Here is a 17,906-nt window from a genome sequence, read left to right as displayed (position 1 = left end):
TTATATGTTTGAGTACATTAAAAATATTTTTAATTCATATCATATTGTAACTATAATATATTTTATTACAATTATTATGGCTCCTTTATCAAAAAACTTTATTTTATGAACAAAAATTTATAACGGACTATACTGTGTATTAATTTATCATAACATTTGGTTTTGATAAAAAAAAATAGCACTTTATATAAGTATAATATTAATTACTTAATTAATACCTTAAGTTTTTAACTGTAATAATATTTGTAATATTATGTTAATCTAAATAATTAATTAGTTTTTTTATATATCAATGACGAATAAAAGAGTGATACATTGTGCAAAAAATCTTGTAAACTATCTCTTTAATCTTTTGAAAACGTAAGATGTTTCATTCCACTAGTCATTATTGAAGAAACACTTTCATATTAATCAACTGCAACATTTCAATCAACCGGGATTTACATGATGGATTTGCTGGTTACACTTTTTTTAATAAATTTGAACCGTTTTAATAATTTTTATGCATAAATTCATTAATCAACCATGAATAAATATTTAAAATTAACAACTATATATTTTCGGCTTTATAAAAGTCAATTGTCTTAAAATTATTTGTTTAGTATTTGACTATCAGTTTTATTTTTTACAATTTAATCCTATGTCAAGTAAATTAATATTAACTAGATTCTTGTTACGGTATTTTTTTCTTTTTGTTATTTTCTCACAAGAAGAGACCTGTATGACAGTCTAAAAAATTTTTTTTAACTATAATTTAATTTCGCACTTGTGTAACCAAAGTCTTTCCAAGAAGAACACAGAAGCCTCCTTCGACAATTTATTTGTCAGCAATCAACATTTAGATTTACTCTCAGAACCAATGTATCAATGTTTAATTGAATACATTGATTCAAAGATTTTGAGAGTGAAACAAGAGGTACAAATAACGCTACGCCAAGAGTTTCAGAATTTGGCCCAAACATTAACTCCTCCTGCAAACACCGTAATGTCTACTGCTGGAGGTGAAGAAGCAAATGGCAGTAGGGTAAGTAACAAGAATTAGTAATCTCTGTTTTAAGGATTACTAAAGTTTTCCAAATGCGAATTTCATGCTTAATAGTAGGTGAATATAGTAACACATGAACAGTACGAAAATTGTGTTTAATGAAACTGAAAATGATCGAAATAAATATTTGTAATGTATACATTTAATATGCAGGTAACTAACCGTGATGGACAACTATGTGAGTTGGATGTCATCAAATGTGAAGTTGAAAGATTGCGTTCATTGACAATACCAGTAAGTAAAAATTATTTTATTAAGAATATGTTCATTATGAATAATTTGACTATGATTTCATGATTATTTTTATTTCAGTTGATGTTTGAAATCCCCAGAGATATGCTGGTCAATGAAGAAGAAGCAATGGTAGCTATATACTTATATAATGCTAATGCCTCTCCTGAGTAAGTATCTTGTTAATATACATATAGATAAAAGTTGTTAAATATTTTATTTCACGTGGTAAGATTATTTATTTATTTATCTATTTATTTTTACAACAGCGAGAAAATACTTGTATACGAAGGTGTGGATGGTTGTAGAAGATCATTCGATGCACTTAAGCCTATGCGACAGATAGATGCTAATGTAACATTCCAAATTTTTTTCGTTATATTTTTTATTTTTCAAACCTCTGAGACTAACTTTATTTTTTACCTTTAAACTTGCTAGATATTAACAATGGTTGCATGCAAAATGACTCATGATGAAAAAAACCGTTCCGGAGGTCCAAAGATATGGTTTCTTCCGCCTAGGGTCTCCGTAAGTCATATGAATTCAAGGTCTACTATATGCTTTAATAAAACAACCAAAGTGAATCACAATTTTCATTGACTGTAAAACTTGATAGGAACAAGCACTTTCCTTTTTCTACCCACCATCAGAGGTGGTAATGAACCATTCAGCATACTTATCTGATGTTAGCAGCTTATCAAAGGTAGCTAATGTATTTGTTTTAACTTTGAAACCTACCCTTCTACTTTCATTTGCCGTTATATGTTTTTATAATATTGGGTTTTTGTGATTTTTAGATTTATGTACCAATTAAGGACCTCTTTAAACACTGGTACTTATTATGTGTTGACGTGAAGAAGAGGAAGTTGATATGTATAGATCCGATGCAACAACGACCAAGGAAAACCATAAGGGATCGACAGATTCGACAACTAGTGAGTTATTCATGCTTCTCAATTGAATTTGTTGCCAGTAACTCATTTAATTTTCAGCAACAATTACTTATAGTTATAATTGCTGTCAATGTAGGCAAATTTCATTGACTGGATGATCCATGAACATTTGGCCGATGAGAGATTAGCGGGTAAGTCAGAGTTGGATGAAATTGCATATCAACTCGGTGAATTTCAGATCTATTATCCACAGAATCTTCCACAACAAGATAACTCGTAAGCCAAGTTACTATATAAATTTAAGCAAATTCAAATAAGTTTCTAGGAAAAATGAAACAAATACTTTAATTCGTATGCTCAGGTTTGATTCTGGGATGTGGGTTGCTAGATGGCAGTTATATGCTGAGACCAGAAATTCATTTATCATACCAGTGAGTATAACATTATAATTCCTGATATTGTATCCTTATTGAATAGAATGTTCACTAATTTATTAATTTCACAACATGAAGCCAGTGGACGAATCTACTCGCATGCGATTGGCCTTAGACTTAGTGCTGAGTAATTACAATAAGGTCAAAGAAAACACCATCGAAGCCGCAAAGAAATTGGTCACCAAAATTAACTGAAATGCAGCTATTTTTTATGTTAATGATCCGAGTCTTATTTATTTTTCGAAGTTTAAGATTTTTTGAATTATTTACATTGACAGGGTTGGGTATTTTATTTTAGTAAGACTTTATACTATAACCATTTCTAATTATTTGTTTCTAATTTTGCCGTTTTTATCGATAGTATTGTGTTGTTTCCATTTATTTTACTAAAATTGTAAACTAAAAAAGAAGAGACGTTGCAACCTCAAAATTGAATGAGTAGGTACACTACACTACACAATAATTACAATTTTACGGAAATTATATAGCAAAGGTGTTAGAGAACTCCGCATGTTCACCCGAAAACTCTGCTCCCTTTGTAATTTAACTGATAGCGGTTGTTGTTCTGACAAGTTTGGGTGGTAGAAACCCCCCAAAAATTAAATCTACGAGAATCAAAAGATACTCTCACACACATACCCGCCAAACCAAAAACCCCGATAGCCCCAAACCCGCGAAAAATAAAGCACTCACCCAATTTTGTGACCCTATCTTCAGCCTTTCCTGCAAATTGGCAACGACGTCTGCTCCCCCGAGGGTCATCGCTGTTCATAGTGGCTCTCTTCTCGGACTGATCTTTAGGTTAGTGGGTTTCTTATTCTCTTCCTTGAATTGCTGTCGTATTTCACTTTTTCCCCCTTTTTTTCAGATGACAAGTCAAGCGGAGAATTACATTAGATGTTAGTTTCTTCTCCCTTTAGAAAGTCTTGGAAAGTATAAGAGAAAATTGTTCATCCCAACTCATACTACATAAAATTTTGCCCCTTTCCAGAGGATAGGGTTTATGAAAAGTTTGGTCTATTCATCATGCCATGTCTTCCAGCAGAGGCTGAGAAACTGGAAATTGATCTTCATGTTGCTCATCGTAGATCTGTTATATCAACATTTGTTCCATTTGGAGTTGTAGAATTCGACAATGAAGAGGTAAATTGGATTTTATTTTGTGTTAAGCAGAAAAAAAAAAGAATTTTAAGAGTATGATTGGACTCGTCCTCTTGCAGATTAAGATGGCTGAACATTTTTAAGAGATGTTCCTTAAAATTATTCTTGACCGATCCGAATTTGTGTCCGATCGTGTAACCCTAGGTAAAGGTGCTGAATCTCACAATGATTCTTCAACTAGGTCTTGTACTTTGATTAGTATCTTCTTGTTCATCCCAATTCTTGTGTTCCTTTTTGAAACTTGTCGTAGTCTATCAATTTAGTATCACAATTTGACATTATCATGCTTGTGGCAGGCAGTTCAAGAGGTTGTCTGCTATGGAATTATCAGATTTTGGCTGATTTCTTATTATGAGTTGTGGAGTCATTCTTCTGCAGCAGGCAGGTCTTCTGATTCTCTACTCCTATGATCGTATGTTATATCATTATTTTTTTGTGTTGATAAGGTATAATGCCATATACTGAATTTGTTTTATTCATCCTGAATATCATGCCGCCTCATATATCAGGTTAATATATCATATGATTCTGTGGTCAATGAACAATTAAATACTAATGTGGTATTCAATGTTTTAGAGGTGATCATTTTCATAATACATAAGGCTCAGTTATAGGGAATAAGTAGTTCCCTATATGTCGATCCTTATTGTCAATTTTCAATCAAGAGTAATGCTGATGTGAGAAAGATATTGGCGTTATAATGGAAAGGAAATAATTCAACTCAGACATCAGTATAGATGAGACTGGGATTGCTTTGGCTACAATAGCAGAGCCTCCAGTTGCCCGGTTGCGAAAAGTGGTGAAGGAGAATCTAAAGAAGAAGAAAGGTCATCACCAGAAAAGTGACGAGAAGATTGAAGAGGATAAGGAGGTTGTGCACAAGGTGGTGGTGCAGACGGATCATGTGCAGGAGAATGTGAAGAGTCATGTTAAGGATGAGGATAAGGAAGTGGTCAAGAACACAACTGAGAAACATAATTTGGAAGCAAGACCTGTTAAGCGGCAAGAAACTGCGGTTACCAGGACAATGAAGTTCATATTTGGAGAGGATATACGATGGGCGCAGCTGCCGGTGAATTGTAGTTTGACGATGATAAGGGATACAATAAAGGATCGGTTTCCACAATTGAAGAGTGTTCTTGTGAAGTATAAGGATTGAGAAGGTGATTTTGTTACAATAACCAATGTTGCTGATTTAAGGCTAGCTGAAAGTTCCAGTAATGTGCTGGGATCAATTCGACTTTATATTCCTGTGAAGTGGATCCTTCACAGGAACCATCTTATGATGATAAAACCATGGGACGTGGGGTGCCAACTTATGTTAGCAAATCAGGTGAGGATATACAGAATGTAGCTAGGCAAAGAGCCGAACCGGTAGCAACCCGGGTGATTACTGTGGAGGACTGGCTTGTCCAGTTTGCAAGGCTATTCAAGAACCCTGTTGGATTTGACTCTGATGCATATCTATATATTCACGAGGTTGGAATGAAGCTATATTCCGAAGCAATGGAGGATACTACATTGGATGATGATGCTCAAGAACTGTTTGAAATTGCAGCTGATAAATTTCAAGAAATGGCAGCTTCGGCATTGTTTAATTGGGGGAATGTTCACATGTCTAGGGCGAGGAAGCGTGTATCCTCTATAGAGGATGGATCAAGAGAGTCTTTGGAGAGTATCAAGTCTGCATATGACTGGGCTCAAACTGAGTACACAAGAGCAGAAACGAGATATGAAGAGGCCGTGAGAATCAAACTCGACTTCTATGAACGACTTCTTGCACTTGGGTATCAGCAGTTTGAGCAAGCAAAGCTTCATTGGTGTTATTCGGTGGCAACCAATAAGGACCTGGACATTCGTGCTTCTGAAGAGGTTTTGCAGTACTATAACAAGGTAGAGGATAGCATGGAGAAAGGCATGTTGATGTGGGAAGGGATTGAGAAGCAGCGTTTGAATGGATTATCCAAATTCGACAACTATAAAGAACAGTTAGAGAAAATGGATTTGCATAATCTTTTTCGGTATGTTTCTCCGGAGGAAGCCGAAGAGCAGGCTTCAAAGATGAGGTTACAGGTATATCTTTTATGGGGAACGTTGTTGTATGAGCGCTCTGTTGTGGAATATAAGCTAGGCCTACCCACATGGGAGGAATGCTTGGGGGTTGCAGTTGAAAAGTTAGAACTAGCTGGAGATTCTTCGTCCGACATTGGTGTCATGATAAAAAATCACAGTTCTAATACAACAGCACTTGGAGGTATGTGAAGGAAAAAATATTAGCCATCGTGTTTAATACTCACATCCATTTTGAGTCTCAATTACTTCAGGGCACTAAGAACACATTATTAAATTTTAATAATCACAGGGTTCAAAATTGACGAGATGGTGCAAGCATGGAATAAGAGAATATCAATCACAAACAGAAAGAGTAAAGCAGAAACCAGGGATTGCATCTCATAGTTATGTGCAAAATAGGATTGGCTTCTGAAATGACATAATTCTTCATGACGATTTGATTTTTGGTCATTGTCAGATTCCATGACGTAACTGACCTCGCCTAGTAGAATAAGACTTTGTTACTGCTGTTGGATTGCATGATAGTGCATATAATTCAATATTTTATTTTCTTCTAATCCTTTCAGTTAAGTTGTATTTATATAATGTCAATGATGACATTGTATCTCTTTGATTGCAGGGATTTTTTTCATATTTTTTTTTATTTTCTCCCCCTCCATGCTGCTTTGAATAGCTCATTGATGGTTGCTGAGATTGGATTATGTTTTCATTTCCATGTCAATTTTGAATGAAGTTGGGATGTCATTCTAGAAGGCATTGTTATATGTATATTTTTTAAATCTTTTATTAGGGTATTATGGTGTAAGGTTGTCATTCTTTTCGGTTGTAATAGCAGTATATGATTTCATTTATTGGCAAGGTAGTGAGGTGACCTGAATTTTTCAGTTGGAAAAAGGAAAAAAACCAATAAAATGATTGTTCAGTGTGTTGATCAGCTGATGTTTGCTGATTATTTTGGTTGTCAAATTGCCATTTTGTAACATTATATGATTGTCATATAGCAAAAAGTATGTATTTTCATCCTGTATTCCTTTGTTACTACTTATATACTATCCTTTTCCACTTTTAAATTTACATATTGAGGAAACGTTGGTGTTATACTTATAGGTTGTTATTGGCTCATTGTGTGTTATGTTGGGGTGTGAAATTTGAAAAACGGTTAGAAACAAATCAGACCATATGAGCTTCTTAATTATTTTATATTTTAAAACCTCAACACTAACCCGGCAATTTTCCAACCTTATAAATAAAGAAAAAAGAAAAACCTCAAATCGGAGGTTCCGAGTTACAACCCTTCAAATTTGAATTTGTCATTCCATAAATCGAAGCCTCTGGTTTTTATGCTTTTCAAAAACTGCGGTGCAGGGACAAATAATTTTAATATGAATTGTCAGAATATCCCCCAAAAACAGAAAACAAAAAAATAAAAAAATTCAGATTCTTCATCTTTAGAAGCTGATAAAGAGTATCTCTGGGGAGAAGTCAGCTTTTAGCTATTTCATTTATATAAAAAATAGAACTCATACAAAATCACTTTTTCTTTATTCAGTAGTCAGGTTTTGCAAGCCACAAAAAAAACCAAGCAGTCGATCAGCTCAACTGTCTTCTAGCCAAACATAACAATATAGAATGGTTCTCAAAAGCATGGCCAAGACCACAGTTTACCATACCATCAGAGGAAGGCAAAAGTAAGATAGATGTTAATGCTCACCAAGTTTATTATACATGATTTTAAGTTCAGAATCAATACTAAAAAAGATATATGCTTCAAGCTAGTGAATTAAATTTTATGGAACAAAACATACAGCATTCACTTTTGTAAAAAAAAATAAAGCAAAATGAAAGAGCCAAGAGAGATATACAAAGTGAAAGTAAATAGCAGTAAAAAAGATGCATCAAATCAGAAGGCTACTGAAGCGACTGTTGTAAATAAGGGGATATACAATTAGTTCTTTTGCATCATAGTAAAACGAAATTCAAGAAAGGAAGGAAGGGGGAACGACGAAAAAAGCGGGAAATAAATACGTACAAGTATTATTTACTCATTTTCAGTCATTAATATATGCAAAGTATTCAAAACAGAAAAATCAAAACCAGCAAAGAAAGGACTGTTTTACTGAGAACCGAAAACTTATCCAACATTAATAAGCAAAAGATAGAGCAGGCCATATAAAAACTCTGCATAATGCCTCATCAACCATTAAATTGTGTAACATTACCTTACCCCAAACTTTAATAGGTATAAATTCATCCATTGTGCAATGATCTCACCATTCTCCATTTGAACAGCATCCACTGGGTTGATGCCATATAACCCTGCATGCTGCAAAATTAGATCAAATGAACAAATTAAGTATAAAATTTGCGTGATAGGAAACTAAGTTAACTCTTCAAGGAGGCCAATTGGCGAAGCTAATTTTCAACAAAATAGTGTAGCATATACGGTGAAAGTATTTACCTACCTCACAAAACTTAAGAACTGACATGTGGCAAGAGTGGCATAAGCAAACAATACCAAGAAGCCCTGTATTGCTGAGAAGAAGGTATCCACCTTTTAAGATAATATAAATACAAATGTGAGTTGTCAATATAGGTAGAATGGATATCCCTTAACTACAGTTGGGGTAAACAGAATCTTGCATCTCTCCCACAAATTATCTGAAACAATGATTAACTCCTCAGTAGCTACCTTGGCCTGCATTCAACTCTTTTTTAAAACTAACATAGTCATTCTGAACATGAATATCTTTTTAAAAGAGTAATAGAATTATAGAAATAAAAAACGCAGCAAAGGCAAGGGGGAAAGACACGGTAGTAAATAGAAGACACGAGTTAGCATTCGTAGTTATAATTTGGTGGTTAACATCCGTATACGTAATTACTTACTACAGTACATGGGGACACTTCAAATGAACTAGCATTAAGCTCAAATTCGTTTATTGATAGAATAAGTCGAAAAGCAATTTCTACAAATTTAATAGTAAATGAGCAAAATGACGTAATCTTCCTAGTTCAATAAATGTCAATTCAATCAATGAATGCAAACTATACAATCATCAATAAAAGGTAATTAGTAAATGGAACGAAATAACCAATCATCCAAAAATCTGAATCATCTTCAAGCTGCCATTCCAGTTTCAGGGGCCACAACAGAAGACCCAACTGGTATGGAACCCATCCCGGACTCTTCGTTACTTGTAGACGCACAAACCGGGATATTGGGACCAAGACTTGATGTTTTCACTTGATCAATAAAAGCCGACTTAGCTGCTGAGGTTGGTGCTGTTCCACCACCAATGTTCCTATCTTTTTCCATCTTATGCTGATTTTTCACACTGTCATGTCTTTTGCGCTGATCACAAAGCAAACACCACAGTCCATTACAAATGCATGAGAGTAACATAGTTTATAAATCCATAACACAATATGACGGATCAGCATACAATAAATGTCTAGACATAGTTATAGTATGAGATACCTTAGGGAGGATGCTGCTGATATTCGTTTCTGTATCATCGTCTACTGGCTCCTTTGGGATTCTACCAGGAGCATTAGGACAACTTTTGTTGTAGTGCCCTATCACACCGCAGTTTGAACACTTTCTCTGTTGCTTGAATTTTGAGTTTTTCTTGGGAGCTCCCTTACTCTTCACCACCAATGGGTCACCAACGCAGTCATCGTCTAAGTTAGCGTTACATGGATTTTCACCTCGCTTTTGGAGTTTTGTAATTGTGTCGACAATACTATTCATTGCTTCGACAAAATCACTTGAATTCTTACAGGCCAAATCCATCAACCTAGAACACTCAGCACCCAACACACCCAAACGACACTTTAGTACCTTATCAGAATCACTTGGATCATCGACGTTTGACTTCATGAAGTCACTCTTGGCATTCTTCGTCCAACGCTTGCACACTAAGCTTTTTGGAATAACTTCAACGTGTTGGTGCTTTAGGCAGGCGAATATATGCATGCAGGGAATTCCTCTATTTTCGAACCACAGACACTCGCAACGGAGAATCCCCCGAACTCTGTCAAACTCAACCACATGATGAATCTCTGGCACTCCAAAAATGTTACACTTGAAGTATAGTTTTCCACCATCCTGAATTACCAACTCTGTATTCATTGCACAAGCACCCTCAATTTCCTTCCTGACCTCCCGGAACATGGTACGAGTGAAAGTCTTTGCAACAAAATCTTCAAGTGTCGGCAAAGAAGTCACAAGTACTGGAGCGGTATATTTACTATTGAACTCTACAACTCTTTCATTGTTCCTGTAATGGCTAACCATGGTCTCCATGTTATTGATGAATTCAAGAAGGGTATCTTTCTTTCTCACATATGCTTTTATTAGAGAGTTAATCCCTTCACACTGGGATGTTGTCCTGATTCGTCCAAAAAATTGGTCCCTCAAATATGCAAGAGCCCATAGATTCCTCATCTCATAGGTTTGGACGACCCAAGAGTTGCTTGATAAGTTATACCTAGCCACCATGTCTTCCCACTTGACCTCAAACTCTTCAACACTCACATTGGCATAAATCAATTGCTTGAAGTCCATTAGAAATCCACTGTTCTTAACCTTCTCGCATGCATTCCTATGTAAGTGCCATGCACATAGTCGATGTGTTGTAGAAGGAAAGAATTGAAAGATCTCCGTCGGTGACAAATGCCGTAGGGTGTTTACTCCCCATTGCTTCCAAAAAAGTTTCCAAGAGCCACTTGTATGAACCAATATCCTCATTAACAAGAAGACCACAACCGAATACGATGGTCTGCCCATGATGATTGCTACCAGAAAATATAACAAGTGGTTTATTGTAGACATTCCTATTTTAAGTCGAATCAAATGTCAATACATCCCCAAAGCACTCATAATCAATGCGGCTAGTCCCATCAGCCCAGAACAAATTTTCCAATCGATTCTCATTACTTAATGTGTACTTGCCAAAGAAATAAGAATCGTTCCCAGCTTTACCTCTCAGATAGCTTATTGCAGCATTTGCATCACCACCCTTCACATTTTCCTTCCTATATTGAGTAATGAGGTTGTACATGTCTTTTTGGTTGAATGGCAAGTTTGCATATCCACCTTTTTTTAGCAGCCAAGTATCCCAAGATGTGACAGGTCCTGATGCCTATGTCGTGCAAATTCTTCGCCTGAGCTTTATCCGAGACACTGAATGTGCGATACTCAGGCATCATGCTAACGTCAAGTGGAGCAACTAATTCATGAGAGTGCTCTTCGTAGAACGAAACAACCTTCCATTGCTGAATTTTTGTATCTAGTCTTGCACGAATTCTAGCCGGGCAACAACTTCGAGTTAGGGGTCGGTGGTCCCTGATTCTTTCGTCCTTTTCAACCTCTTCCTTTCTTGAGCCCGCCCGATTGTAAACAATTTGGCGCATAATTACGGAACCATCGCTATCACGTCTGACTTCATCCAACCTCACAGCGAAACTGTGCATCATTGCATAAGTCTTGTAGAATCGATAGACAGCTTCCTCATCTGTAAACTGAAGTTGCATGATATCTTCTCGTGACAGCTCTGCTATTCTCTTATCTTGAGGTCTATCTTAATCAGCCTCTGAATCGTCGTCTAAAAAGTCTAGATCGTCTCTTCTAGGGAACCCAACATCGAAGTCTGATCCGAAAAAATTGCTATCCGACGGATCCATCTCCCAAAAACGAAGATACACCTCCAATTTATAAAAAAACAAACACATCACGACACAATTAACATTTCACAGATATATAGACTACAAAAATTACCACAAATTCACATAAAATACAGCAACACCTTTTAAGGAACTAAAAGTTTTTAATACAATCCATCCAATTGTATTTACTTTTATGTCCCTCATTTGGTTGACTATCTTCTTTGTATCTTAAAGATCTAAGCATAACAACATATATTTAGATTAATTTTTTTTTAAATGAGCATCAATGATTTCATCACTTTAGAATTTCATTTGTAATGGTCTGTACGAAATAGAATGACATTCTCACCAAAATTGAGGTGGCTGCAGTGGTTGGCGTGGCTGCAGTGCTGCGGGCAGCGGGGCTGGGTAAATGGGTGGGTAGAGCTTGATTTGCCTTTTTCTTTCAATTTCAGATAGGAATGGGGCTGAGGTGCATTGAGTTTCTGCAAAATGATAAAAAAATATAACTTAAACTTTTTTAGTGCTTACAGAAATTATATATCCAGTCCTCTTATAAAAATATTTAATTACAAAGTTGTCCTATTTTAGTTAAGATATTAACTCAAACTAAAACTAAACATCCATAATAATTAGCATTAAATCATATCCAGATTCAACATGTATAGCATTTAGTTCAGTTAGTACAAGTAACTACATTTATCCCATAATACATCACTAACCAATAATAAACTGTTATTTAGAATATCCAAAAATTATGTGCATTTATTTCATCCAAGCCTATATAAATCAGACTTCAGTTCCATACTTTGTTCTTTCCTAGTATAAACAATTTGATGGAGTCCTTAATAAATCTATGTTCTACACAATTCAAATAAGAGACAACGGAGTATCAATTTAAGACGCATCCATGTCCCAGGTTCCCCTCACCTTTTTTTATTTTTAAATATCATTTCTTTTCTCAGTAAGAGCATAAGTAAAACTACATTAAATACAATAAACCAGAGGAATGAAAGAGTCAAAATAATGTCATAGTCCGTACTCCATATAATATCCTCACTGCCTGAATATAGTATGCTGTCTAGTTGAAAATGTGTACTATAATATCGGTGCCCAAGATTCAGAAAAGAGTTCATATAGTTACAGTTTTCAGGATCTCATCCTTTAACATGCAAGATGATTATTAGGTATACATAACATCAGCTAGTAACAAGAAGAGTGTGGCATTCTTATGTCTAATACATTTCAAACTCTTACCGAATCTTACCCTTTGCAATTCTTGAAAAGTTTACTCTATATCAAGTAACGAATTCATATATACTGGATTAAACTGCAAAAATTAAAGAAAAAAAAAACCACGTGCAAAAGCACCATTCCTAGAGGATGTAATTTATACAGTCTAACATAATAAATGCATCCATGACCAATTACACGACTTAATCTCGTGACCTTAAGGTCATACAAAGATAACTCAACCATTGCTCCAAGACATCTCTTTTATCAAAATGCAAATATTTGAAGATAAATTTCAAACCAGCATAACAGCACCTTTTCTGTTTGTTGTACAGTATTGTAAGACCTCGTGTAATGCCACTGGTTTGATATCTGACACTACCCTCCAACCAGGTTACAAGAGTAGGATCAACAGCTGTAAGAAATGCGGTGGGGTCATGAAGGTAAACCCCTGCACAGAAAAAAACACATACATTAGAAAAAAAAGCAAAAAAAAACAGGTTAAAGTCAGTATAAAATGCAGAGGCAGCAGCTGAAAAACCAAGGATTTTCCCGTTTCAGAAATAGAAACGTCTACCCAAAACATGTTATAGTTGTGAGCTCAAGTAAAAGACAACTATAACAACAAGAAAAGATTATAATTACTATAAGTGGATTATATTAATTTCACAGATTTGAAGTCAAATTCCATCTACTTGCGCAGGGACCCAATTCAACAAAGCAACCGTTGCTTACCAACTTTTCGTTTTTCTATACAGCAACTCGCTGACAAATGCTTTCCATAATCCCACATAATCATATTTTAATATTTGGTACACAACGCTTACTCTTTCTGTCACTAATTAATTTCAAGAAGATAAAATAAAAAAACAAAAGAAAACACCAACAACAACACGACATCAGCAACTATAACATGAAAAGTTCGGAAAAATAACACAACAACATCGAAGGTGTGTCTGATCAAAATTAAATCTACTCTTATGCCAATTACATACTTCAATTCCAATTAACTCAGTTCAGAACAAAATTAAAGGACATCAAGCAAACAATGAACAGCACAAAACTCAGGGTAGAATAAACCAATATAAATACTACAAAATGATTCCAAGTCACAGCAAACAGAATTCAAATTCCATCTAACGAAGATCATGAAAAAAGTTAAGTAGTTAACCACAATACATGATTCCTATTCCCCAGTCACAGAAAATAAGACATGCAGCACTAAAAATCATGAACAACTTAGGTTAAGGATCTTAATGATAACAAGTCTATTATTGAATAATGTGTATTTCTTGATTCAAAATAGGTGTCTTAGGCATCAACAAGTTAACGACTGTGACTAGGACAAGTATAAAAGGATACTATAGGAGTATAGTAGATATAGTAGAAAAATTGATCTGATTAAAAACTATGATGAGTTAAATATCTCTTTAATAGAAGTTCCAATGATATACTGTGATAACGTCAGTGCAGTATTATTAGCTATCAATCCTATTTTACATTATAAGTCTAAATATTTTAAGACATGCTTGTATTTTTTTAGAAATCATGTAAATAACAAAGAAATCGGAATATACCAAATCTCAAAAACTGTGCAAGTGGATGATATTTTCACAAAGGTTATACACTCATAAAACTTTCTACACTTCAGAGACAAACTTAGCATTAGTGATCAAGGTCAAATCAGCACAGCAACAGCAGTTGTCTAGAAAGCATAATTTAGAGATGATGAAGATCAAAGAAAAAAGAAACAGCTTAAAAAATAAGAAAATTAGAGATAATGATAGGAGTTACGGTATGTATATATCTTAGTAAGGACTTTCTTAATTATAGTTACTAATGGGTCAGCACAAATTAGTTATAATTAGCTTAGTTATAGCTAGAGGTTAGTAAGAAGGAGTACATGCTAACAACTTTTGTTAGTTAGTTTATAATAGTAATTTCCTTTCTCATTGTAATTCACTTGGCTTTCACCTCATGTCATACCAGAATCATCTCATTTTGATTGATTCAATGTATCTCTCAACCAATTCCTCTTCTTCCTTCTCTACCTTCTAAGGCTTGGGGTTTTTTATTTCAAACAAAATGATTCTAAGTCACAGCAAGCAAAATTCAAAATACAGCTAACAAAAATTATGAGCAAGATTAAGTAATTAACCAAAACAAATTATTCCTATTTCCTAGTCACAGAAGATAAGATATTCAGAACCAAAAATCAAGCACAACTTTAAAATTTCAGAATTAGTAACCACAAGCATCAACAGCGCAAAACTCTGGCTAGAATACACACATAAATGAATACTATACAAATACAAGTTTCTTCAAATCCTCTACCAACTCTTTAGGGTTCAGTTATAGCAAAATACAACACAAAATATCTGTCTAACCTTAATACTTATAAAATTAAGCATACTACAGAATAAGAGCAGCTGGATAAGAGGGCCACCATCAACACCGAAACAATCACAAGCATACAGAACATGTGAATATTATTATACCAAACATAATAATAAAATAGCTCTTCTAATGCATCTCTAAAAATATCCCAAATAAAGAAAACTACATAATCTGATCCACCTGGTTCAGAAAGCTACATACATTAGAAAAATTAAGAATCAACTAAGAGAAAAATAAAAAGAAAGCATGGTTGATTCGATTCAATTGACTGAGATGAAGAATCAAACAGGGCTGAGAAGCTGAGAGTTTAAATGTTAAACCTCAATATTCAAGTAACATGACTCCATTATTGTTATTATTACACCCTTCTGATGTCACAAATTCAATACATATTATGGTCCGTTGACACTAGTGTATTCACAACTTGGCCTCATCATTCTGATTCATACCTTAAGTAGAAGAAAAAGTCCCAATAAGCTTTCATTACAATTTTTTACAAAGAGTTGGGGCTTTCGTTCGGAGTTCATGCCATTGATAATTACGAGAGGCATGAAGCCGTGAATCAGTAACATAGGCAGTGCAAATTTTAACAAAGTTCACCACAATGAGTAACAACAAGCAAAAGCACTGAAGGAACACTCAGTAATATAGGCAGTTCAAATTTTAACAAACCTTATCATGATGATTAACAACAACAAAAAGAACTGAAAGAACAATGAATCAGTAACATGGGCAGTGCAAATGTAAATTTTAAAAGTTATCAACTCAAAATTTATCATCAAATACAATCAGTGAGCAAAGCCAAGTATTCAAGCACTGACTGAGCATTCTGTTCTGATTCTGTGACTGAGAAGCAATAAATTCAGCAACAAGTGCAAGTTACAGTAACAAATTTAACAAATCCTAGTAAAGTACCGATTTACAGCAAAAAGGCGAACTTATTGATTACCAATTTAGCAACATGCGGGAACACAAGGAGAAACATATGTAAATTAACCATGCACAGCCAGCTGTTTAATGCCTTTTTAATCAGAATAAACAACCAAAACTAGTGCATGGATGATATGTACATAAAATCAGATGAAAAAACCAGTTTACAGAGGTCTTCAAGGAACTCAGACTATGTACTGGGTTTCATGTCATTGAATTTAACAATGAATGAATGCTTGATGAGCTCAATTATCATTTCGCATACATATTACCATAGTTCTCACTCACTAACAATGTACCTCCTAATTGCCCATAAAACCCTTATCATAGTCATATCATATTTCCTTAAAAAATCAAAACGCATACATAAAATATTTATTAGTGTTTAACCAATGCAACCCATTAAGTCCTAACAAAATTAGAATTTAAATCAAAGGGATGCACTAATCATGGACTTCAACACCACATCTAACTTTCATAGTAAACAATCTCAAATACAATGATCACCAATATCCAGCAAATAAACAATAGATATACAGCAACAAGTTAGCAAATAAACAAGAACAAGACCTAAATAGAAAATCCAACAAATGAAGTCGCAGCAACCGAACAATTTGACAAATTAGGATAACAGCAGCCCAACAATTTAGCAAATCAACTTAAGAAATTCAATAACAAAAAATCACAACAAAAAAAAGGTAACACAAGAACACAAGAACAATTAGCAAATTAAGAAGTTCACAATAACAGTTTAAACATTTAACAGAAGAACACTAATGCAAGTGCAATCATCATGCTAACATGTTTTCTGCAAAGATGCTATTTGTATAGCTAAAATTTCCTAATTACTATGATCCAATTATTCTAATTTCACATTGATGAGCGGATAATTTATACGCTTTTTGGCATTGTTTTTACTTAGTTTTTAGTATGATTTAGTTGGTTTTTAGTATATTTTTATTAGTTTTTTAATTAAAAATCACATTTCTGGACTTTACTATGAGTTTGTGTGTTTTTCTGTGATTCCAGATATTTTCTGGCTAAAATTGAGGGAGCTGAGTAAAAATCTGATTCAGGCTGAAAAAGGACTGCTGATGCTGTTGGATTCTGACCTTCCTTCACTCAAAGTGAATTTTTTTGGAGCTACAGAACTCCAAATGGCGCGCTCTCAATTGAGTTGGAAAGTAGACATCCAGGGCTTTCCAGCAATATATAATAGTCCATACTTTGCTCAAGGATAGACGACGTAAACTGGTGTTCAACGCCAGTTCCATGTTGCAGTCTGGCGTCCAGCGCCAGAAACAAGTTACAAGTTGGAGTTCAACGCCAGAAACAGGTTACAACCTGGCGTTGAATGCCTAAAACAGCCCAGGCACGTGAGAAGCTTAAGTCTCAGCCCCAGCACACACCAAGTGGGTCCCAGAAGTGGATTTTTGCACTATCTATCATAGTTTACTCATTTTCTGTAAACCTAGGTTACTAGTTTAGTATTTAAACAACTTTTAGAGATTTATTTTTCATCTCATGACATTTTAGATCTGAACTTTATAATCTTTGACGGCATGAGTCTCTAAACTCCATTGTTGGGGGTGAGGAGCTCTGCTGTGTTTCGATGAATTAATGCAACTATTTCTGTTTTCTATTCAAACACGCTTGTTTCTATCTAAGATGTTCATTCGCACTTCAATATGATGGATGTGATGATCCGTGACAGTCATCACCATTCTCAACCTATGAACGCGTGCCTGACAACCACCTCCATTCTGCTTTCGATTGAATGAATATCTCTTGGATTCCTTAATCAGAATCTTCGTGGTATAAGCTAGAATCCATTGGCAGCAT

At 34.7% G+C, this 17,906-nt stretch overlaps 2 protein-coding genes and 1 pseudogene across 2 annotated transcripts; 1 reads left to right on the top strand and 2 right to left on the bottom strand.

The window, feature by feature from the left end:
• Nucleotides 860-6,221, top strand: LOC107627088 (annotated as a pseudogene).
• Nucleotides 8,846-9,753, bottom strand: LOC107627087. The gene is made up of 2 exons (XM_016329952.2): nt 9,316-9,753; nt 8,846-9,189 (listed from the first exon to the last, which is right to left on the bottom strand). The coding sequence occupies exons 1-2, from the start codon at nt 9,715-9,717 to the stop codon at nt 8,956-8,958; spliced, it is 636 nt and encodes a 211-aa protein (XP_016185438.2). The 5' UTR covers nt 9,718-9,753; the 3' UTR covers nt 8,846-8,955.
• On the bottom strand, nt 10,679-11,372 carry LOC107627086 (protein FAR1-RELATED SEQUENCE 5-like). The gene is made up of 2 exons (XM_016329951.1): nt 10,936-11,372; nt 10,679-10,874 (listed from the first exon to the last, which is right to left on the bottom strand). The coding sequence occupies exons 1-2, from the start codon at nt 11,370-11,372 to the stop codon at nt 10,679-10,681; spliced, it is 633 nt and encodes a 210-aa protein (XP_016185437.1).

Source organism: Arachis ipaensis, chromosome B02, assembly GCF_000816755.2.
Source record: "Arachis ipaensis cultivar K30076 chromosome B02, Araip1.1, whole genome shotgun sequence".
Classification (NCBI taxonomy): domain Eukaryota; kingdom Viridiplantae; phylum Streptophyta; class Magnoliopsida; order Fabales; family Fabaceae; genus Arachis; species Arachis ipaensis.
This window is presented reverse-complemented; position numbering and strand designations above follow the sequence as displayed.